This window comes from Heterocephalus glaber, unplaced genomic scaffold (assembly GCF_053883595.1).
Source record: "Heterocephalus glaber isolate CG9 unplaced genomic scaffold, H.glaber_assembly_v1.0 deba00001504, whole genome shotgun sequence".
NCBI lineage: Eukaryota > Metazoa > Chordata > Mammalia > Rodentia > Bathyergidae > Heterocephalus > Heterocephalus glaber.
Window position 1 is genome coordinate 790,604 of NW_028258324.1, and position 15,598 is coordinate 806,201.

General features: G+C 47.9%; 1 protein-coding gene across 2 annotated transcripts in view; it reads right to left on the minus strand.

The window, feature by feature from the left end:
* The window catches only part of Parm1 (prostate androgen-regulated mucin-like protein 1), an 80,591-nt gene that overhangs the window by 18,628 nt on the left and 46,365 nt on the right, over nt 1–15,598 (minus strand). For both annotated transcript variants that reach the window (XM_087186002.1, XM_021254846.2), the window contains exon 2: nt 10,132–10,812. In XM_087186002.1, the coding sequence (XP_087042128.1) occupies nt 10,132–10,812 (681 nt within the window). The remainder of the gene's footprint in view (nt 1–10,131; nt 10,813–15,598) is intronic.

Below are 15,598 nucleotides of genomic sequence, written 5' to 3' on the forward strand. Positions count from 1 at the left end.
TCTATATGCTTCTTTGATTTCGTGCAGCTCGGTTTAGTGACTTTACGCTAGTGTATGCCTGGTTCTGATATCTCTAGCCAAGGGGAGTGAAGCATGGCATGCATACGGGACAGAGATGTCTGGAATACACTGTTACCTAATGACTTCCAGCAAGCACTGTCTGCCTGGTCTCCAGGTCAGAGTCCCTGAAAGCCAGGAACACCAAATTATGCTTCCCTATTCATCTGGGCCCAAATAAATAATTCATAAAGTAACCCTAATTTCTTCTGAAGTGTAGCTATCTTCTAATTGAATGCTATTAGTAGTTATGATGCAAGAGAAAAAGCTCCTTCATAAAGCATATAACTTGCATGGAAACATAAAAACACAAGCTTTTAATTAACACAACCTAAGCTTGTCTGTGTAAGTTAGTCCTCTTCCCTTAAAGTCTTTAAATCCTTAAATCACTGTTAGTCATTTGCTCATCAGAGTGGGGAAGGTAAACGGAACTAAAACGAGCTTTGTGGTATCCCAAGCAGAAGCAGGATTTCTGCCTCTGGTTTCTGCTCCCATTCTGAAGCTCACTGGGGGCAGAGTTGGGCGTGGCCCACTGGGGCAGGACCCATCCCTGCACTTTTCTGCAGTAGGTCATCTAAGGCACGAGTCGTCTTGGTGGAGGTGATGAGGAGGAGCCCTGGCGTGAGACAGGTGCCTGCTCCTTCTTCCTTCTCTCCTTCTCTCTGGGGGACACAGCCACTGTATTTGTAGGATGCTGGAATACAGGTTTGAAATAAATCTTGACCAGGGCACACATGCAGCACAATTCTCAGTTACCATGCTTTCAAACTTTCTTTGCTTCACTTACAATCTTTTCCAGCACAAAGGAGACCTTTTCCTCCCTTGGAATTTAACAACCTGTGTAAGTCTCCTGATCTCCATTCTCCTTGCACATCTGTAACGTGAAGCTCACAGCGTGTTTCCAAGGAGAGCAGCAGACCTTGTTCTCCTTCCCCTTTAGCCCTCCACAAGGGAACCAGCCAATGGGAGCCCAGTAGCTCAGGCTGGAGGAAGGATCTTGTCCTCCTCCTGATGGCCTCCGGGGACTCCCAGGCCTGACATTAAAGGCCAGGTTGGGGTTCTCAGTTCCTAAATCATCTCTTTGCAAATGGTGCCCAGGGGGCAGATACATCACAGGAAGTGAATAATGTGTCACCATGGCCTACCATTTATCTCCGTGAACACGGGGACAATTTTTTCTCCTTGTTTTCTCTTCCTCTGTTTCATTGATAAAACAATGCTGAGGGGAGAAATTAGCCAGAGAAGTTGACATAGTGCTTTCTGACCATCATTCACTGGCCCAATTCCTTGAGGCCTTAAACATGCACAACCTTCTACACTGCCATTCCCTGGGATTAGACGATGTAGGAAGAAGGAAGGGCAAAGCTCTTGGGGCCAAAATAGTCTGAGCCCTGTTTGCCAAGTGGCATGCACTGTGCATGTTAATTGTTTTTTATTATGGGACCTGGGTGGGGACCAGAGAGTTACAGTTTCAGGCCACCCGCCCCAACACCTTAGCTGAGGGTGAGGATAACACTGTAATTACTGCAGTCCCAAGGACTGAGAGGCCTCCTAGGAACCTTAGCTAAGGTCAGTGCTGTCCCCATGTGATTAATCACCAAGGCCACAGGAACCTGCTTTTGGATGCTGTATTTACCAAATTTTAATTCCTCCCAGACTCAGGTGCTTAATACTGAAGAGTTAAAAACATGAGAAAAAACCCAATTTCTAAACTCTGGTGCAAGTCAAGGGAAGAGTACAACTTCTGGGTCTGAAGGAAGCAGTTTTGGAGCAGGTGGGGCTTGGGCTTAATCCAGTAGTTCAGCTTTATTTCCTGAGCTCCTCACGATAGCTTTTCTCCCAGCTAGAAATCTCTAGTTGTTTGGACTCTTTAATCCTTTCCTTTGGATTTCCTAAGTTTTCTGAAAACGTTACTGTTTCAAAAGTGAACATAGTTATTTCTCTCTTTCACACTTCTTGGATTATCCCTTTCTGTATTGTGCTGTAGGCAGGCACTTAAATGGACTTTTATTGCCTAGAATTCACAGTAAGTATCCTATTGGGAGTCTTAAAGTATTTTACAAACATTCTAATTTTTCAAGTAAGAAAACCAAAGTCTAGAATTTAAACTCTTGCTGGTATCCACACTAAGGATTCAGAACCCAACTGTAATGACAACAGTTAACATTTTAGTGTTAACTTATTTAATCCTAATAAGAATCCTGTAGAGGGGCACAATACTATACCTGTACTCTCATTTTATAGATGAGAAAAGTTTGACAACCAGTAATAAACTTGCCCCCAAGTCTTCCACTTGGCAAATGGCATTGGTGAGATTTGAACCAGGCAGTCTTATACCCAAACTTGTATGAACATTCTTGTCTTCCCAGAGCCTGCCTTTGGAATGACTCCACTATTTCTCCAAATGGAAATATGGTAAAATGTTTTGGATGGACTACTCTCATGGACTTACTGAGATTTTAGGATTTTAATGTAAGTTCACCTTCATCTTTGAGCCTGTATTCCATCCCTTGAAGGCCATGGGTCTGACTGCCAAAGCAAGCCCCTATTAAATAAAATGTTTTTCTTTCCTATGACCTGAGTGACAAAACACACTGAAGACAGTATTTTTTAGCATCTGTTATGTGCTCTCCTAACTCAAGCTCCCACCTCAATTCGTGGGGTAAAAATTTTTTGGATCCCTCTGCGATAAAGATGATGGGCTGGTGCTGGTCCACCTCATGTCCCTGGCTGGGTATTTTGTTACTGTAGAGTCTCGCTCTTTTGAGCTGGAAGATTACCGTAACAGTTCAGTCCAATATGGAATCAGAGTCTTCTAATCGGCTTTCCCAATGAGCCAGCAAGCTGTCGATTCATTAACAACCTCAGCCGTGCTCATGAGCTCAATCCCACTTTCTCAGTGAAGCATTTCCAAAACCACTTTAGTCATCTATTGAATGGTTTAAAATGGAAAAAAGAAATGGTTCTTTGGGGACAGAAACTCTCTGGATGTAATAAAGGTGACATTGGGACAATTTCAATGTATGATGGCACTGCCTTCCTACCAGCTGACAACATAATGGTGAATAGCTGAGTTTTGACCTTGACATATATTTGTCAAAGGGCATTTTGGAAATATTTCAAAGACTGGATTAAAATTTAGGTAGTAGAAGTAAACAAGAGGAGAAATATCAGAAGTAGAAAAAAGGATTTCAAACAACTTTTAAGTAAAATAAAATCTGAGCATTGGAATGCCTTAGGGCAATTTACTTGACTTTAATAAGCTTTAAGGTTTAGCCTAAGTTTAAAGAATTGTGCACAGACACAACAAAGGGAATAAGGGTCATAACAGTAACCATAGTGGCACGAAGCCCACAGTGAAGCCACAGTGGGACCCAGAATGCTGGGCAAACCAGATGTGGGGGTCTGGGGGTGCAGGTGACAGAGTCCGGAGTGGGAGTGGAAAGCCCTGAGATATCTCTGTGTGCACAGGGGACGGTGTTCAGCTTTTCTCATTCTAAATTCAGAGCTCAGGATTTATGAAGATTGTGATTTATGTGGATTTATTATCTAAAATTGATATTTAGTCACCAAAGACTAAATTTGATTAGTTTGATTGGTTCCATTGGACATCAAGTGAGCACTGTTAGGTTCTGGGCAGACATCTGTGAGCCACAGCGGACAGGGCCTGCCTTCCTGTACCATGGGAGGCTGAGGAGGGCACGGACTTTTCGGGGCGGGTTACTGCAGACTGGAAAGGAGGGACACAACCGAGTTGGTGTGCTGTTTGTAACAGGGAGGCCAGAGCAGACCGGGCTCCCCAGAAACGTGTGAACAGGTGGTGTCTGGCTGAGTTCTGAGGGGTGAGGGAACACAGCCAGGTGGGGTGCGGTAGTGGGAGAAGGCTCCAGACAGTAGCATGTGGTGGGTTAAGGTCCCAAGTCCAGGAGAGACCAGGAGACTTATGGACCTGAGAGTGAGTGGGTGTAGGTGCTGGGTGCTGGGAGCAAGGGACAAAGGTGTGGGCGACCCAGGGTGGCACAGAGGACCCATAAACCGAAGGCTTTGGGGGGTCACCCTAAAAGTAGTAGGACACCCTGCAGGGCCAGGACATGGATGCTTGTGGGTCATGTGCTACCTGATCAGGTGTGTGTTTAACCTCACTCTGACTGTGGAGGGAGAGACCAGGCCAGGCTGGCGATGACAGGGCTGCTAGGAGGCTGCTGCTGGGATGATGGGGCTCTGACCGGCGAGGCAAAAGAAGAGAAGTGGATGAGGTTGGAGCTGCTAACAGTTCCAGCTAGCAATGCTCAGTGGCAGAGTGGAGGCAGGAGGCAGGGCAGAGAGGACTGGAGAGACAGTGGCACAGGGCAGTGAAAGGCCAGGCCTGGACATGCACCAGGAGCTAATGGTTGTGAAATAAGCCAGAGGATGATTGCTTCCTGGCTTATCCTAGGCATTCTCAAAGAACAGGGTCAGGAACTTGCTAACATTCTGTTACATGGCCGTTCACGCCTATCTTTAAAAATTAAATCATTGTGTAACCCTTTAACCTGTTTTTAATGTTTTTAAAACATGATGGTCATTAACTCACTATAATATACACTTTTTACTCCTGATACTTTTCTCAGGATACTTTAAAAACTATTCTTTCTTCTTTCCCATCAATTCATTCTGTTTTGCAAATCTATACTCATCCCAGGGGACATAGATCTTTTGAGGACCAGAAAGTGCCTTCCAGGTACACAGAAATGTCTAGATGTCTGTGAGGCTCAGGGTCCTTTAGTTAAGAATATTTATTAGTACAGTTCATACTGAATAAATTCTGGAGTTCAGGCCAGCAATTTAAGTTCAAAGGACTTTATCCAATTCCACAATTGTATGTCTTTCTCTTTGTAGTGGAAAATACAGGACAGCGTAAGATGGACCTCATAGACAAGAGAGAAATCTGTTTGCACCAAGCAGGGTGACTGATTTTAGAGTCTGCATAGGTAGGAACAGATGGCCTTTGAGTCTAATTCAGTTTGCAATGTCAGTGCACCCCTCCAGCTTTTAGTGAGTCTCGAACTGCATTCCTTCAGGGAATAAAAAACATTTGGTCCTCATAGCTCCCATACACGAAGAGCTCTGATTCAATAACACAAGATGACCCACATCTAACACATCACATCCTCCTTTCTTTAAAGGCCAAACAAAAACAGTAAAATGAAAATCAATCAAAACCTATTTCCGCGTGTAGCTGGTTTCAGATGGCCTGCTGACCTGACCTGCTTCTCCTTCCATGAGCTGCCTCTTAGGCCCAGCTGTGACCTGAGTCCATCAGTCAATCTCTCCAGACTGATTTTGTCACAAACCCTGCAGAGTTCACCTCACTGGAAGATTCTGAGGATGTGAGGAGCTACATGTGTCGGTGAGGAGCCCACTTAACCAGGAAGCTGCTTAAGAATATGATGTGCCTGCTTAGGCGCAGGATGAATGCAATGGACCGTTGTCATAGTGCAACACGCCCAGAGGGCTTCAAAGATAGCCTCTCAGGTATTCAGCTTAGAGCTAAGAGCGCTTAATGTGAGAGCAGTTATGTGACATGATTCCTGACAGTGAAGAACAGGAAACCAGGCATAAACCCATGCATGTTTCTAGTGCTGACCTGGCTGCGCCTCACTACACAAGTCCCTCCTGCCAGGTCACCTGCATAGAATATGATTCTTAGCATGTTCTTTCCTGACCCAAATCTGTTGGTGACTATCCTCGGACTGCCAGCCAGGTAATTATCTCACCCTGGTCCTCTGACACATGTCCTGGTGCCTTCCTTCCTTCTCCATCCATAGCGTTACCCTCCACACAGCCCGAGACTGGTCAAACTAGGTCATCCTACTTTGTGTGCACGAGACATTTAAAGCCCATGAGAGGGGTGACTGTATGATTCATGGCTCTGTCCCCAGGACTTAGATGCCTGGTTCACAGTAAGAGCTCATTAAATGCTGGTTGAAGACGGAGGGGCATCCTTCACTATGGCACACATAACAGTGATGATGATAATGACTGCAACAGCCAAACAATGATAACAAGAACAATAGAACAAGAGCCACAGCCAGCGATCGGCCACTGTTCTACAGCCACATGTGCTATCTCATCTCAACCTGTCATAACCTATCACGTCTGCCAGCCTTCTCCCATGTGACTGAAGAGAAGCCAGAGGCCCCTGATGTTGCTGACTGCCTTGTCCATTGATCCATTCAACAGACATTATTGACAGCCTGCCACCTGTCAGGCTCTGACTCCCTGTTGTGAGTGAGGTCCCTCCTTCCCAGGAGCTGATACTCTAGTGCTGGGAAGCAGGCACTTGTCTAACAAATGAGGTGAAGTCAGAAAATGAAAAATACAGCAATCAGTGGTGGTGGGAGTTACTATTTCAGAGAGGGGAGTGGATTGAGTATTGCGACAGTGAAAGAGTCCTGACAGTGGATAAGAATAGGACCTTAAAGCACGGGAGGGAGAATGTTTCAGCAGGGGAAACAGGAAGTGCAAAGGTCCTGAGGAAGGAGTATTCTGTGAAGCCAGCAAACAAGAAGTTTGTCAGTGTGTGTGAGGGGGAAGAAGGTGAGAGCAGAGGGGTGTGGGTTTGGATCATGCTGAGAGGAGAGGACTGGCATGAGCCTGTGTCCTTGGGGAAAGTCAAGGTCATGGGAGCTCTTCATGGAGGAGGAAGACAGCTGGGCTGCTCACCCACGGACTGCAGAGCTTAGGACAGACATGGCCCCAAACTGGAAGGCCCACGTGCTTCCGAGGGATCTGCTGGTGAAGTTTGGGGAGCAGGCATCACATGCAGGGATGGTGGAGCATCCAGGGAGAGGAGACAGAGGGGGAGACCAGGCCAGAGCTGATGGAAGGGACGCAGGATGTGAGAGAAAGAAGGAAGACTGGGGTCACCCCGAGGCTCCTGGCTGAGGACCTGGAGGAAAAGAGGGTGAGATGCTGGGAAGGACTGGCTGAGTGTGGGGCTAAGGTCCTTCTCTGCACAATGGGAAGCAGAAGAGCCAGCAAGAAGAGACGTGAGTTGGTCAGCAGCTGGGTATGTACATCTTCAGTCCCACGAAACCACAAGGGGACAGCATTCTACCTCTCAGAGTTACCAGCACACTGATGGCATCAAAGTGACAGACTGCAATCCTCCCAGGAGCCTGTGAGATCCAGGGGGAGGGGACTGGGTGGGAGATGGAGAGCCGGAGTGACTCTGGGGTGCAGGGAGCTGAGGCTGGGGTGAGACCGAGACCCACTCTCATGGTCTGGTCTGCCTGACCCGTTTCAGAATTATTCTCTGGGGACCATGCTCAGGCGTTTGTTGAGCAAATGAGCCCTGGAGTCATAAAAATAGGCACTGTGAACCCACCCAGAATAAGACACACTGCAGAAGTGTGCCCTCAGTTGTGCCACCCCTGAAGGCAGCAGAAAAATGTCTGAGCAACAACACCCGAAGTATCACTGCCAGCAGGACCCCAGGGTGCCACCTGGTCTGTGGGCTGATAAGAAGCACAGCTGGGTTTAAGAGGGGACAGGACTGGGGCTAGGGACCTGGCTCTGCTCAGCTCTGCTGCTGAGTGGTGTGAGCTTGAGCAAGGCTCTTCACAGTTCAAGGACACCACTGCGTCCCCTTGAAATGAGCACTGTACCAAGATGACCAGGGCCTTCCACATATCGTATTAGACACTGAGGCATGGTTGAGATACCTAGGCTGTGTCCTTTCTCTCTGCCTGAACCACAAGGTCTTAGAGGACAGGGCTCGTGCTTCGCCTCACACAGAAGTCCCTGCAGGCACACAGCAAGCATTTCTCAACTGAATGGATCATGCAGGATGCCTCCTTGCTGGCCTGTGATGGAAACCCCATCTTCCTCAGTGACCTCCCTCCTGCCCACCACGCTCAGCTCTTCTCTTAGCATCCAAGCTCCCTTTATCTCTTTGCTCTGAGTACATACTGTGTGCAGTATTCCCTAGAGCGGTGATGGAAAACCTTTCAGAGCTTTCAATGATAACAAACAGCCTGCTGCAGCATGTGTGCCATACATTCTCCAGAACTGCCTTAGAGCCACACAGGCTCCAGACACAGTTCTGTCACTAAGTTTGTGCCTGTTGATCCTGATGGATTAGAGTTGAAGAACCCAAGCATATGGTCTAAAAATAAACTAAAATACTGGAACAGAACAGTTGGAAAATGCAGGCTGTAGACTGGGGCACCTGTAGAAAGCAGTAGCTGTCTCAGACAATGGAGACTCATGTGCTAAACTCAGATTTGTGTGCAGGAATATCAAATCTCTCATATGCAGGGGTCGTGCATTGGAGGGGTGGGGTGGAGAAGATATTAGTTGGCAAATGGAAGAGGTGGTGGTAGGCAGGGTCTGAACCAGCAAGGAGAAAAGTGGGGGAACCTGTACTTGGGTGGCGCCTTTGTTGGGGACAGATTTATAAGTGACCAACTCCATGCCACAGTTGTGACATGCTTGCTGGGAGTTGGGGTGGGGGTAGAGACACTGACAAGCACATCCACAGGCAGTGGAAGCAGGGTGCTGATGGCCCTGGGGGCTGTGTGTCCTCCTCTGCCTCTGTCTCCAGCTTCTCCACCTGTCTCTCTGACCAGCCTTCAAGGACTGTGGTGAACCATTAAGGGCTCTCTCTTCCCTTTCACACCTGGCCTTGTGGTCCCAGTGTACCCTGGCAGGTCCTGGTTTTTAGTTCCTTTAACCCAGCTTGAGGGTCTCTCATTTTTGCCTGGCCCCTCACCCATGTACTGAGCCTTTTGAAATGAGCATTTACAATTCTTTGGGATTTTTGGCTTCCCTATGTTGTAGATTTCCATGATGAATTAGATCTTTGTTAGCTTTAGTTCTGTTTCTTCCTAACTCATCATTTCGCACATTTCCACTGTGGTAGATGCCCATAGCTTGAGAAGAGAGGTGGGTTTCTCCTGAGGGACAGCTGTTCCTGGATGCTAGCTTGTCACACAGGATCTTTCTGGAGTGTCCTGTTAGTCCATGCCTGTCACAGGACTACCCAGAGGAAGGCTGCAGCCCTGTCTCCCCTGTACCCCTTCTCTCCTCACCTGTTTCCTGGTTGGGTCTCAGCCACTTGGCCCCAGGCTTCTTGAGTGCCCTTTCCTGACCAGCACCCTAAAGTGTACAGTTTCTCCTCCATGTCAGAGCCGTAGCTTCAGAAAAGACCCTTAACCACCTCTTCACTGTAATTTCTAAGATTGCAAAATTAAAAAAAAAGGAAATAAAGTCTATGTAAATAGGGAAGGGTGGTGGGGGTGAAGGGCACACAGGTAATGGGGGAAAAAATAAGAACTAAGATACATCATGTTCAGGTACAAACACCCAATGATAAATGTAAATGTATTGTATACCTAAAATGTACCAATTAATATATAAGTAAAAAAAAAAGAGAAATGTAATACTTCACAGAGATGTTGGGAGAGTCAAAACAAGTGTAGAGCCCTGTAAAATTTATTGTCTTTCTCATAAAAGACATCATGACGATAAAGAACAACTGTTTCCTCTACGCCCACACCCTCCTGTGACTGGTTTCCAGGCAGTAAACATGTCTTTAAAACACCATGCAGACTAATAACTGACAGATTTCCTGAATGCCCCCCCCGAGAGGGAGTGTTTGAAGCAGGTTATATGTCATCTTGTGTAACCTCCACAAGAACATCACGTGGTGGAACTTGCTTTCACCCATTTCACAGATGAGGAAAGCCAGGTGCAGAGAGATGGAGGATGTGGCCAGGCCTGGGTCAGAGATGCGACCTGGGAAGCTGCCCTAAGCACACAGAGCTAATGCTTTTGCTGCACAGTCTCATTCACTCACAATCCATGTGATGTGATATGAAAACAAACCAAGGTGACAACTGGCCACAAGGAACAATCATCACATGGAAACTGTCATGTGACTAAAACTCATTTGCATTCTTATGGAAATGCTGTGAGTTAAGATCACTTAGGCATTAAGCTTCAAAATTCACACCTACCTGCATGCTTTGAATGGTGCTGACCCTTAACTTGTCGCATGGCTGAGCCCCCCAGGTCTGGCAGAGGACTCACCTGAGCTCAGTGCGTGCCCCACCTCTTGCATGATCAGGAATGGGGTGGTGGTCTCCGGCCCACAGATGGCTTTGCCAGGCTGAGCATCCTGGGCTGTGTTCTCCTTGGGCCCCGGCTCCACTGTGGCATGGGTGGTGGCTGTATGGCCGAAGCTGGGCTCCTCTGCTGGTGCGGTGGGAGCCCTCGGTGGCTGTGTGCTGGGCACCTGGGAGCTGTGGTTGGAAGGGGCCGGGGCAGAAGGAGCTGGAAGTGGTGCAGTTGACAGGTTTGACGGGGAAGAGGCTACATCTTGCTGGGATAGGGGTGTGGGGGACTGCCACCCTGTGGCTGGCATGCTGGCCCCGGGACCACCCAAGCTGTGTTCCTCTGGTGTGAGGGCTGAGGAGACCCCACCAGCTGTTGAGGAGAACCCAGGGAGTGAGGTGTCAGGGTCAGTGTGCTGCTGGCTGGGATCTGGGCTGACGATTGCCTCTTGGGTGGGCTCAGAGGAAGTGTTCTTGGGGAGCAGTGTCAGTGTGGCCGCTGTGGTGACAGGGAGTCCCAAGGCATCCTGAGTGCTGCTGGCCAGGGACATTGTGGGAACAGCAGGGCTTGATGCAGAGCTGGTCCCGAGGGCAGCCAGGGAGGTGGCTTTGGCCGGAAGAGAAACAGGTAAGGTTGGCCCGCTCTGTGCCCTCAGTCCTGTGAAGGAGACAGCACAGGGGTTAGTAGGGGAACCCACAGAGCGGCGACAGAAGCAGGTGACACCCGGCCACTGTCTCACAGTATTGTCAGAGGAAGTCTGCCTTTTGCACTGTACTCTCCTCGGTTGTGAAGGTGATGTTTATAACACGCTCTTCCACCAACTCCTTTGCCCTTGCTTGGCAAGAGAGAGAGGAAGAACAATTCTTGGGCCAGCAGCTCAATCCTAGGTGAGTGCACTTGTCCTGTGCCTGTTTGTTTACATCAGTGTCCTGAGAGGTGAGACCCCTCTAGAGGGACCTGGCTCCCTGGACTTCGGGTGTCAGCTCCACGGCACCCGCAGGGATGCAGAGGAGTGCATGGCTGGTGGCATATGTGGTGACTGATACAGGGGCTATAACTGCAGGGGACTGCAGTCCTGCCCACCGCCCACCAAGCCAGGGAGCTGAGAGGTTGGCTGTTCCCTGTCCCCTCTGCTCAATGCACATAGGCTGACTGGCAGCTGAGATGCATGCATATGTGAACCCATTTCCTACAGAGCAGAAGAGTGGGGTGTCCCAGAAAGAAACCCAGGAGGAGGAACCCCAGGTTTAGAAATATTCTGAGACAGGAATCCAGTTCTTTGAAATTCTACGAGGATATTATTTTGCCATATTAGTTTTTATGATCATATTATTTTGCCAAAGGTTCTCATACATAGTTTGTAAAACTTAGAGCTACTTTATTTTCCTCTCTCACTTCATTTATTCATTAAGTTTCACTCATTCTTTTGTTGTTTAATAAATGGCTCTCTGAGCTGGTCCTCTGGAGACCTGGGACTCAGGGCTTATTTTTTGAGTAACACATCATTGATTGGCTCTGTGCACCCCTTTTCTTTCCCCAGCTAACTTTTTCATCTCAGTGAATGGGACCCCCATCCACCAGGATGCTTGTTAAAAACTGAGCTGCCATCCTTCACGCACCTGTGTCCCTCACACCCTACATCAAATCCTCCAGAGCCACAAAAATACAACCCCCCATCTGTCTGCATGTCTGGGCCCACGGTCGCCTGCCTGGATGGTAGCAACCATTCCTCAGGTGGCCTTCTGGTTTCCAGGTTGCCTCTCTGTGTCTACTGTCACAGACAGCAGGGAGGTCTTCTCATGGCAGAGCAGGTCATGTTCTTTGCTGTCCGGAGGACTTCTAGGGTGTCTTGTTGTACTTACAACAGCCCCAAATATAGAAAATAATTTTACACAGCTCTTTGTCCATTTTTTCAAAGACTAAAAAAAAATTACTATGGTAAAATCTATATAATCTAACAGTTAGCATTTTTACCATTTCACACACACAGTTCAATGGCACTTAGTATATTTGAGTTGTGTAAACCATCACCACCATGCATCTCCAAGACCTGCACCTTCCCCAATCTGCTTACTCCATTGTCTGTCATGTGATGGATTCAGGGGTGATGGAAAGTTGTGCTGCAGAGTAATATCCTGAACTCAACACTGGGATTCTCATGAAAACAACTGGTTTTATTTTATTAAAAAGAAGTTCACTAAGGGATAGAAGTATAGCTCACTAGTGCAGTACTTGTCTTGCCTGGTACGTATGACGCTTTGGATTCAATCCCCAATATGAAAAAAAAAAGCCTTAAAAGGAATTGGTCAAGACCATGAACTATAAGAGAGTTCTTTTCCTTTCCTAGTAAACTTCCCAACTTAGGCTACTTAATATTCCTGCTCTTGTGGTCTTTTCACAGCTGTTCTTTTGCAGTTTCAGGATGAAAAAGATCGAGAAATCCTTGACATATGGACAAAACAACGGATGAATCAAATATTTTTGAACACTGGATCTTCATATGTGATCACTGGAGCTGTGTCCTGGCAGCTTCCACAGGTGGTTAAGTATTCAGACTGGAAAAAGTGGCAATGTTTAACAGTGCATAGCGTCACATTTGGGAGATAGAGGCAGAGAGTGCTTCAGTTAGGTAGCTGGGTTGGAAAATTTCTGAAACTGTGAGCTAAATCAGGAATTGCAAAAGAGCACCAGTTTGTTCATTCACTTATTGAGCAGCTTCTATGTCCATGGGGCCATGGCTTTGCCTTCAGAGAATTCGCTCTCTAGAAGGACAGAAACAATGTCTAGTTTTCTCCAAGTTGATGCGGATGTGTTTATAAAAGTAGGACCAAGTTGCAGTGGAAGCTCTGGAGGAAAGATTAAAAATTTTGCAAGGGAAGCATAGAATGTAAAAGATACACAAATGTCATTTCCAAACGACATTTAGGAAAGTCATAGAAGAAGCGGTATTTGAGTTGGTTCTACAAAGAAAACAATGTACATGATGCTGCTTGAAATCGGTGTGCATTGTCATTCTCAGTGGAGATAAAAGCTCCTTATGGAAGTCATTTTGATGCTAAAAATGGATGCTCCAAGAGCTGGGGTCGAGGCTGGAGATGCTCATTTCCTTGTTAATTCTTACTAATACTTTTATACTTTTCCCAAGCCTGCTCCCAATGAGGACTAGAAATGATATTTCCCATGGCCACACACCGAGCAATTTAAAGCACTTTGCAGTCAAATTCAGCCAATCTCTATTCCTCACCAACCAACAGTGTGTGACCTTGCTGGTGATCATCCCTTGGCCAGGCTTTAGGAACCCTGGCTTTGCCTTACTGATGGCACCTTCCTGTGCCAGTCTGCTGGAGGGCGGTTTCTTTCAGCAGGAGGATGGTCAAGGCCAGGGCACCATGCCTGCCGTAGAGAAAGTGGGCTGTCTTGGCCTGCTGGGCTACTATAGCTAAACCTGATAGGCTGGGAGCTTGAACAGGCATTTATTTCTCACGGTTGTGTTGGCTGCAAAGCTCAATAAGATCCATTCGGTTCTGCTACTGGGGGGCCCCCTTCACCCTACCAGCTATGTTCCCATGTGGCCTTTCCTTGGGGGACTTGTGCTGAGGGAGAGAGAGCAAGCTCTCTGCTGTCTCCTGTGAGGGCACTGATCCTTCCTGAGGTCCCACTCCAGTCACTTCCTCTGACCCTAACTATCTCCCAAAGTCCACTCCTCCATGCCCACACTTGGGGGCCAAAGCTTCGGCATCAGAATCGCTAGGCCATTCTGAGGAAGTATGGCTTCTGTTCTCGCCTATGCAGGACTTGTCCTTCCACATGAACACCAAACTAAGTCAGTCTAACAGGCAAGGGTGTATACTTTCCTCAGATTTCAAAAACATTTCAGGTCTAGAGAGGGCCTCGGTGGTGGCTAAGTACAACCTCTCACCTGCAAATGAGGGAACAGACATAGAGAGGGGGAGAGAATGTGACAGACTTCACACACCCAAGAGCTATGTCTGCTTGGAAGACCACGCAGGGACCTTTTTCCAGCAGCCACAGTGACAGAGTAAGCAGAAGGAGCCCATGGAGGAAGGGAAAATGTGTGGGGCCACATGTACCATCCCACCCAGAGGGAGCCATGCACTTCAGAAAAAAGAATTTGCTTTAAATTTTCCTTAAGAAAATGGAAGCTAATGAAATGAAGAATGGAACCCATTCACTTCTTCCTCAGAGGTCAATGAGCATGGTTCAAAGCAGAGTGACATTGCCAGGGACCATGTGCCCTGCCTGGGAAGGGACAGGTCCACACCTGTGAGGGGCTGACTCCAGGAAGGAGGCCTCAGACTGAGCCCACATGGGAGGGGGAACCTGATAGGATTTCCTCGGGAGTAGACAAATGGCAGGCCTCCTGTAAGTTTGATCCAAGGTGAGTGTCTATGTGGCAACCATAGCCGACAGGTTGTTGCTCTAAAGAAAACCCGATTCTTAGCTGGATAGAAATGATTTGTTTCTAAGTATACTGTCCTTCAGGGGACACTAGAATCACTGTTTACATCTCTCTGATATCTGAAGAGCTTGTGTTTGGCTTGGGTGCCAGGCCCTTGCCTTGTTAAGAGGAGGGACTGGAGGCTAAGGCCTCAGACAGGCAGGCAAACCCTATGCCTGGCCGTGAGAGAGCATGGGTCAGCAGTGCCCTGAGCTCTGTCTCCTTTCTCTAAATGGTATGAGCAGCAACCAGGGCCAGTGCCTGGGTCCCCTTTGAAGCGCTTACCTGGATTGTTCCCCTGTTCTGTTTTTTTTTTTTTTTGGTACCGGGGATCGAACTTGAGTCCTCAGCTTGCGAGGCAGGCGCCAGAACCACTGAGCTAAATACCCGGCCCCCTATCCTGTTTTTAACCCTTGGCCTTATCCTTCCCTGCCTTCTTCTCTCAAGGACCTGAGGAATCATGTGACACAGCTTTGACAAATTTGGTAAAACTTGATCAAAATGCACTGGGCCCTTTCCTGCTGTTAGGTGCACTTGCAGCCTGTGGTTTCTGGGTAGAGGCTCTGGGTCCATACAGATCTGCCGGCTAGGTGATCTTGCACAGGGACTTCACACTGCACCCACCGGGTGAGCTCCTGAAAAGGCCACTGCATTCACACACATACATGTATTCCACACACATATGCAGACACTCACCACACATACAGATACACATGCCCACACATATACACACAGGCACACACCACACATGCGCACAGACACGTGCACACAAACACCACACACATGCACACATACACAGACGCACAGGTGCACACACCCTTCGTGAGTGCGTGAGATGAGAGTGTAGACCAAGCACCCTACATGCACCACCTCCTCCATTGTCACCTGACCTCAGGATGTGGCCTCATTACCTTTGTTCTAGACAGGATTAGATAGAGGCTCTGCAAAGCTAAGTCCCTTCCCCCAGGTCTCAGGGCTGGTACA